This window comes from Fonsecaea erecta (genome assembly GCF_001651985.1).
Source record: "Fonsecaea erecta strain CBS 125763 chromosome Unknown Scaff6, whole genome shotgun sequence".
NCBI classification, from domain to species: domain Eukaryota; kingdom Fungi; phylum Ascomycota; class Eurotiomycetes; order Chaetothyriales; family Herpotrichiellaceae; genus Fonsecaea; species Fonsecaea erecta.
This window is the reverse complement of record NW_017387249.1, coordinates 2,217,083-2,226,048: the sequence shown is the minus strand read 5'-3', so window position 1 is coordinate 2,226,048 and position 8,966 is coordinate 2,217,083. Positions and strand designations below refer to the sequence as shown.

The following is an 8,966-nucleotide window of genomic DNA, read 5'->3' as shown; positions in this document are numbered from 1 at the left end:
GACCAATCATTCGGCCTTGGAGGCAGAGCTGAAGATGATCCCATGGATGTGATGGGCACCTGCACCTGGCGACAGGCCCGACCTCCTCCGCTATTTCTTGACGACCGGGTCTCGAGGGTGTTGAGGAGATACGTATGCTGCGCCCAATGACACAGCTGAACAAAGGGAACCTCCGAGGGTGGGGTGTGGCTCTCTCACATGCTCGAGTATATAGCTCAGTGCACAAATGGCCCGCGTTCTCCGCCTCTAACTTTTCATCATCAGGACAGTGGGAGCCGATTCAGTGACATCTTTTGACTTTCCCAGGGTGGACTGTCAAGATGCTTGGTCTGTTACGGCAACCGTTTGGTATAAAGCTCCCGTGCCCGGCTGGAAAGCTGTCTGCTAATCATGGCTCCCTCTATAGCACAAGACTCCTCGGCTACTAGAGCCGAGAAACAAACTAATATGACTTCCTCTTCTTTCCGACATGTCAGCAGCTCGTCGACAAGAGGCTTCGAGTACACATCGACTTCTTCTATTTCCAACGGCGCCAACGGTACCAATGGCGTCAATGGCGTCAATGGGGGCACATACTCAGCACTTGCTCCTCCAGATATACCGGACATCGCAGTCCGGTCAGCTAAGCCAATGCCTTCGGTTTTTATGCAGCGGCCACGTGCCAGCACAGATCGCACGTCTTCCTTCGGCGGCTTGGAGCAAGTCAAGGAGCAGCTGGCCACCTCTCGCAACCATGCTTACCGTGTGCTTGGCTCGAACTTCAGTGGCTATGCATTTGACACTTCCATTACTGGGCTTCTCGAATGGATTCGAGACGAAAGACTCATCAGACTCCCCCACAAAGGCGGTTCTTGGGATCGTGTGCTAATCGCCGCACAACACTTTGCAGAGCAAGTCCATAGGTTTAATATTGCTATCTCGACCTTCGAATCCGACATCAACGCCGCTACGAATCTGGTTTTTGGCCAATGTCTTCTACTGCTGGAGGTACGTTATTTTTATATTCTACACCTCCTGCCATTCACCATTCACCTGGCCTATTGCTTCCTTCCAAGCTCATTGTCTTGCGTCTATACCACTTTCAATGCAAGCCCTTGACACCTTTGCAGAAGCACAAATCCTTCTCTATCACTGTGACTGCTTCTTCCCTCCAGATTAAAGCTCGAATCCGCTAACGCTTCTTTAGCTCGGAAGCGACAATGCTCCAGCACTGGAGACGGTTTTCAACCTCTTCTACCAGTTCGGCCTCGAATTGTCGCCTCTCCTGAAACGCGTCGACATTATCACCTCCTCCAGACTTATTTCCGATAACCTCTCCAAAGCGTTTTCTGAGCTGTTGTCTATTGTGACCGGTGTGGCCATCACGTTCTGGCAGATCGTCCATGGGAACAACTCGTCAACCAATCTCGACATCTTTTCCACCTTTAGCACGTCTATTGAGAGTTTCCGCTCTCGGGTTTCTCAGTGCTCTCAGGACATGTGGAACTTCAGCCTGACAGCGAGTGGCTTGAAAGACTCCCATATTCTGGAAGCCCTGCAGGCGTGGCTGGCTCCACAAGACACCGTTCTGGCATTCTTAGCCAGCAACAACATCAATATCGCCAGCCGCCCCGAACAATTCACCTGTACATGGTTCCAATCTCACCTGACAAACTTCATCCGCAGCGGAGAAAGCTCGCTCATTGTCGAGGGCAAGTCTGGCACGGGCAAGACGACGCTGGCTAACTGGACGGTCGATCGACTTCAACGACCTATTGGCCGCAAGCTCGTTTTCCCTCTGAGCTTTTTCTTCAACAGCAACATCCCTGCACAGGCGAACTCCTTTGCGCTGTTGAAGACACTCCTGTGGCAGATTTTGTCTCAGCGGATTGGAGACATCCACCTGTACAAGGCCTTGACCGAAGCCTACCACGAGTTTAAGGACTCCAACGCCTTGCATAAGAATGAGGAGATCCTGTGGTCTGTCCTTGAAAAAGTCCTGTCGGCCATCGACGAAGATGAGACGAACACCCTCGTTATTGTTATCGACGGCCTTGATGAAATTACAGGGCCGAAACACCATGCCCATGCCGTAGCCAACAGGCTCCATGACCTGGCCGTGAAGATACCTGGTTTGCGATTGATCCGCTTTTCCCAACCACTTGAATCGACGCATTCCAAATCAGAATATGTCAAACTCTCGGCAGAAACTATGATTGACGACATCCGAACTATTGTGCGCCGAGAGCTTGGTGACCTCAAACTGTTCGCGGCAATTGAAGACGGCGCCCAAGAATCCGCCATCGACAAACTGGCAGCCGCCGCCGATGGCTCAATCCTGTGGGCTTGGCTGGCTACCCAATATATCGGACACCAAAAAGTCCATTCTGGCTTTGATGAAGCTCTGCAAAGCCTCCTCACCAGCCCGAAGACAGTGTCAGATCTGGTGGAAAGACTGGCGTCGGTTCTTCGAGTCGACGCACGAGCGAAGAGCCTACTTTCAGTTACTCTAGCTGCAGAGAGGCCATTACTGCTTTCAGAACTCGAACTCCTGCTCCAAGCTCAGCCAAGCCGTCTGGAGATGGATGAGAAGAGTGCCGACCTGCGTGAATTGACCGCATCTGTGGCGCCCTTCACCATCAGAGGTGAAGGCATGCTAACCATCAGGCATGCGGCAATCAAAACAGCTTTGATCGCAGTTGCCGAAAAGTCGAAGGACTATTTGTTGGTCAAAGATCGACACCGAGATATGCTGACTCGCGTTCTGATCCATGCGAAGACTTCTCTAAGAGAAGATCAAGAGCCGACTCTGGATTATTTGGACTTCGGCAGGATCCACCGCCCCTCTCACTCACGCCAGTTGCTCGAGTATACCGTCAGATACTGGATTGTTCATTTCAAGCAGTCCTCCCTGCTGAAGCGTGGGCAAGATCTCGATGTTCCAAAGGAGTTTGCCAACATCTTCCCTTCAACTGTGACTTTGGCCCTCCTGGAAGAGGCTTGCTGGCGCGCGCAGACGTCACCAAGTGAGGCTGCCGAGCTCCACACGCTTGCCTATCGTGTTCGCACGAACCTATTCGGCCAAGATCACGCGTGCGTGTTGCAAGCAGCCATTGTTGTTGCAAAGATATATGAGACAACTCTATTTCGGCTCCACGATGCGGCGTCCTGGTATATAACATCGATCAGGGTCGCCACCAAGATATTGGGTTCGCATCACGATCTCGTTGTCCAACTCTGCCTATGCCTGTTGCGGGTGACAGAAAGCTTGGTTACAAAAAGCAGAAGCCAGATCACAACTTATCGCGAAGAGACTCTGCGAATCCTGGTCTCCGCCTATACTTACCGCTACGGTGCGAGCTCAAGAGAGGTGTCTGCGTGCTACAGACAGTTGAGCGAGCTCTATGTTTTCATTGGTGAGACTGAAAAGACCGAAGAATTCAAGCAGAAAGCAGGGTCGACTGCCGTGGATGATCAGGCGGTCCAGGAGAATGGCGAGAAGGTATCTCGCAGTCTGGATGTCACCCTCCGCAAGCGTAAGGAAAAAGAACTCATTGATACCTTTGAGGGATCTGTAAGTCACACCCTTCAAGGATTGAGTTCTAGGTGGACTGCTCAACTCCACCATTCTATGTCCGTTCGATCCCGAAGCTAACAGATATTCACAGTTGTTTGCTGGCTATCAAGAAGAGACCGCTGAGTCTCTTACCTTGTCGTTGGTCGAAGGCATTTTCGCCCGTGCGACAGAGTTGATCAAACGCGAGGATTATGAAAAGGCTGAAGAACTATACATTGAACTTTGGTGGAAACTGACAGAGCACTGCGCTAGTGTCAGGACCTTGGAGTGGCACCAGAAGAAGCTCGAGTTGATGCTGGCGTATGCTCGCTTCTTGCACTCCCGCAACCGCGTTGACGAAGCGTCTTCTGTCCTCCTATTCGCCTGGAAAGAGTTCGAGCACAGCGAATTCTCAATGTACGAATCCATTGTCCGACTCTTGCAAGAGATCGCCATCATCATGAAGGCCGTCAGGCTCAGCACTGTGGCACTATCTGTTTACCAGAAATGTTTCTCCTACTACAAGAATGTCAGCGAAACCACCTTTATCTCGGAAATTGAAGAACAGATCACTGCCACATCCATGGAGATTATCAAGTCTTCTACCACGACAGTCAGCGAATCTACCGAAGTGACTATACGGGAGGTAAGCCATCTGCACCCTTCTGAAGGATCTTCGAGGGCGTGTTACCAACCCCATTGCCACTCAAGATATTAGTACTAACTGCAAGCTTGAAGGTCTTTGAGCATACCATTACAACCACGTCTGAGGTTACCCACTCTACTTTCGAACTGTCCAAGTCATTGACGGCGATCTACATTGAGCAAAGCCGGTACGCACAAGCCATCACAGTTCTCGAAAGCACGATGAAGAAGGGTTGGGCTGGGTTGTTTAACGACGCTCTCGAGAGTATTACACTGCCCTCCAAATTCTCTGCTGAGAGCGTCATGCTCGCTGTGCGCCTGGCGGAATGCTACGAACAACACCAGGTTCTGGACCAGAGCGAGCAGATTTACCTGAGGCTCTACCGTGCTCATCACAAGACACACAGCATTGACAATCCTGCCGTGGCCAAATACTCCGATATGTATGTGGCGTTCTTGAGGCGCCACGGCCTTCACGACCGCATCATTAGCTTCTATCAGGAATTGTTGATTGACTACCGCAACTTTTACGGGAAGAGCGACAAGAAGACGATAACTCTGCTTTATACCCTTGCAGACACTTGCCGCGCCCACCATCTAGTTCATCGGTACTGGGTGGAGTACTACCTGGAAATTGTCAACGCCGTCAACAAAGGTGACCTGATCAGTCAGAAGGATGCACTCCGTGCCCTCATCATTGTCGCGGAGCATTACTATGAGAGCCGGCGATTCACAGAAGCCTTGATTCATTTCAAGTCAATCGCGGCGACATTCATCAAGTTTGGCACCCAGTACGAACATTTCGCCGATGCTGCTGTCGTCCAGCGCCTGCTCGAGAAGTACTACACCTCCATGGAAGAGACCAAGCTGGACGTCGACCAACACGTCAAGATCTTGAGAGAGGTTCGTGAAGCCTGCTTCAAGTACTACGGCGAAAAGTCCGTGATCTCGATTATCACAACAAGCGCATTGGCAGAGGCATGCTCAAAGAGTCAAGAGTATTGGTAAGTCGTCCCCTTACAACATGTTGCCTCCGATGGGGCTTTTGTATTTTCTCTCCCGTCGATCGATATAGTCTAAACCCTACTCGCAGGTTTGAATCCATCCGCTACTTCGAAACCGTGTCGCAGCATTCCGAGGCGGTGTCTGTACAGACGATCGAGCGCTCCAAGAGCATGATCAAAGAGCTTTACATCAAACAAATCACGTCTACGAAGTCCACGACGTTGAGCAAGGAGACCGTCGAGAAGGCCGAGTCGCTGTTGTTCGAAAAGTACATCTCGAGCCGCAGAGCACATGAGTACACGCAGACGAAGACGCTCAAACAACTTCAGCAGCTGATCGCCATTTACCACAAGCAACAGAAGACTGACCTCATCGTCAAGGAACTCCGATCTCTGATTCTGGACATTGTGCTGAATGTTCGCACCACGGAAGAACTGGTGTATGTGGCTGATTTCCTCGCCACGATCTTCATCAGTTACGACCTGCGCCGCTACGCCCTGGAGATTGTCCGGGATCTCAAACTCCAGGCCATCTACCGTTCTGCGCCCAAGAGTTCGGCGTTCCATGGGGCGACAATTGGGCGAGCTTGCTTCGCTTTCATTGCGGCTTTCGAGTATCACGTCCGCAGTGATCATACTCTCAGCATTGCCCACAATATCGCTGAGCTAGTGGCCGTAAGTTCTTCCCAGCCTAATTTGACTCTGAGCACCTATCTCTTGATACTTTAAAACAACAGCCTTGTCACGCACTTCCCTGTCACATGCTACTCAGACATTAACTGAAATTCGAACAGGAGCATTTGTTCTATGAGCGTTTCGTCAGATCCATCAAAGCCAAAGCCAAGTTACAAGCGGTCTTCGTCCATGCTGCTCGTCTGCGCCATATCCTCGTCCGAAACAACCGCTTTGACGACTTCACCATCATCGAAACACAGCTAATTGATTTCTTTGCTGCCACCGAAGTCTCAGTCTCCAAGGCTGTTTCCCGAGCAGCTCTGAAAGCTTTCGTCAATGTCATCACCAAATACGCGGCGGAGCATCCAAATGTCCACTTCAAGAGCTTCGTTGTTGCCGCCAGCTACGCCGCAGTTGACCAGCTCCGCCTCTTGTTGAAGCAGAACAAGGATCAGGAAGCCCTTGACCTCGCCACCTGCACATTCAAGTTCCTCATGGCGCACGAAGGTCTTGACGATCCCACCGAGATCCGCCTTGGGTTCCAGCTTTGTCTCATGACTGCCGGAAGAGGTGAGTTTGCGTATAAAAGCAGCAGCCCCAAGGTCCAGGGTGAGATGCTCGCGCTCTCCCAACAGATCCTGGCAGAGGTTTTCGATATCTGCAAGAACAACAACATCAACATCGCCCGAGCGCAGCTCTCCGAACTCAACGAACTCATCAGCTTGATCGGCGAGCACAAGGACTATTCCCGCCTCTCTTGGCTTCTCAATACCCTCTGGACGTCTCGGGAAGGTCAGAGCTCCTGGCCACAAGACACCATCCTCGACCTGGGCTTCCGTCTCGTTCAAGCGGAGTTCAGTGCCGGCAACTACAAGCCTGCCCTCCGCCTGTGCGAAGACATTGTGTATAACATCAAACGTGTTCACGGCTCGAGGAATCCGCGCTTGTACTCATGCTGGAATCTCCTGGCAGAGCTCTACACCGGATATGCGAACCATTTGCTGGCCGAAGCGGGCAAGCAGGAGCCTGCGACCAAGAAGGGGACGGAGCAGAGCGCTCTTCTCTACCTACGAAAAGCGGCAGACGTCCACCTCACAGCGCTCAAACAGTTAGTTGACGCCGATGCCGCCGACACCGGCGACGACGACGACTACGAGCTCGACATCGGCATCAGCCTGAAGAAATCCGCCGCGACCAACGGCACCTCTACCACTGCCACCAACGGGACAAGCTCTCACGGCAAAGTCAACGGCGACGGCGACCACAAGCACGTGCGCGCGTTCCAGAACCGCGAGGAGGAGCTGGAGATCGTGCGCCGCCACCTCCGCCTGCTCAAGTTAGCGCTGCAGCGCGCCGGCGGCTTCTTCAAGCCGGCCAAGGAGTACGAGGTGCTGACGCAGAAGGTCGCCGCCCACTACGGCGAGGACCTGAAGCTCAAGGACCTCGAGTGGAACGCCGCCAAGTGGAAGGTCGACGGCTTCGCGCTGGGCCAGGCCGAGGGTCAGAAGCAGGACGGCGTGTACCGCGTGCCTGCGCACTGGGAGATCCACGTGGCTTAAGTGGAAGAAGTGTTGGGGGGGGTGGCAGAGGGGGCAGGAAAAGAAGAAGTCGATCGATGGATGGCGCGTGGAGAGAAGGGGGTTTTGCTGAAATGGAAAGAAGTTACAGCCCAGCAAAAGTTGACAAAAGCAATAACAACCATATAACGCCACAGTACAAAGAAAGGGTAATGCTTGTTATCTAGTTGATTATTAGTTGGTTAGTTGCTTGGATAGTTAATTGAGTTGATGCTCTGAAGCACCTTGCGTACAAGTCATATTATTTATTGATGTCTGTATACACGCTCCTCCTCCTCCTCTTCCCCACTCCTCCATCTTGTTGTCAACGATAGTAGGATACGGGATCTATGCGTCCGCTTCCTTGCGTGCGGGTAACATTGACAGTCGTCGATGATGAGGGACCCATTCATTCATGTCTCATACATATCCTCATCCACGTACATACGCGTGGCGTGGCGCTTGCTTGGTTGATCCCCCCACTGATGTTAATTAATTAATTAGTGACAAGAAGCAGGTTCCGTCCGTATGTCATGCCATGCCATGCCATGCCATGCCTGTCACTGGACCTGCTTAACGCTCGTGGACTGGCTGAGTGACTAGTTGACTGACTGACTGGCCCTTGACCTCAACTCAAACGCGTCCTTTCCTTGTCTTCTCTCCTCTTCAAGGTAGGTAGGTAGGCAGGTAGGTATCCATCCACTCCCAAATACATATTGACTCGTAGCACTTACACAGATGTGATTCGTCCGATAAGTGCCTGGCGAGCTGGGTCTAGACATCTATCTATCTACGAGTAAGCACGGGACGGGAGGACATACACAAATATCAAATACATGCAGACTCCGCTTCGTGGAGTGGGGTTCGGTGGGAATCATGAGATGATACATTCACTATATGTATGTAAGATATACATACGTATCGCCGGGGTAGAGTGTCCAACAAGGGGTTCCGAACCGGGGGCTGTGTCTTTCTATAATAATGGACTCGAAGACCAAGGTCAACGACGAGAGCAGCTTTATTCAAGCAAGGAAGGAATAGGTAGGGAGCCACCCATGTACCGACATACTTACTTAGCCTGTCATCTGCCCGACTAGTTACTGTACAGAGTACGGAGAGTAAGGACGTTACTCATCACACGCTCCCCAGGAGCCCAGCCCCTCGTGCACTGTCCATCGATCGATTTGACTTCGACCTGGTCCGGACACGGCTGTATACTTTTTGGAAAGTCCAGTCGATGATAATGATGCCGCGAAGTCAATCCAATCAAAGCTAGACAAAGCTTCCTGGGTGTGGGAGACATCATGCATGCTCTTGTCGCGTGAGAAGCCGTTGCCAACGCTCTGCTCGATTGCAGCCGTCATATACTAGGCGAAGCTCGCGAGGTCGCTGATAGAGTTCGTAGATTGGAAAACAATGACGCCAGCCAATATGGACGGTCCAACAGGATATGGCTCCCGGCCACGCGCCATTGGACCGGCTGCTGCTGCTCCTCTCGGGCTTCGCTTCCACCGCCAGCGCCGTGCTTGACCAATGCTTCCGCCCAGAACA

At 52.0% G+C, this 8,966-nt stretch overlaps 1 protein-coding gene across 1 annotated transcript; it reads left to right on the top strand.

The window, feature by feature from the left end:
- Window positions 1-447: 447 nt before the first annotated feature.
- AYL99_07820 (hypothetical protein) lies at window positions 448-7,418 on the top strand (the record flags this gene model as incomplete). The annotated part of the gene is made up of 6 exons (XM_018839329.1): window positions 448-987; window positions 1,187-3,553; window positions 3,648-4,181; window positions 4,274-5,184; window positions 5,274-5,859; window positions 5,979-7,418. The coding sequence occupies 6 exons, from the start codon at window positions 448-450 to the stop codon at window positions 7,416-7,418; spliced, it is 6,378 nt and encodes a 2,125-aa protein (XP_018692097.1).
- Window positions 7,419-8,966: the final 1,548 nt, after the last annotated feature.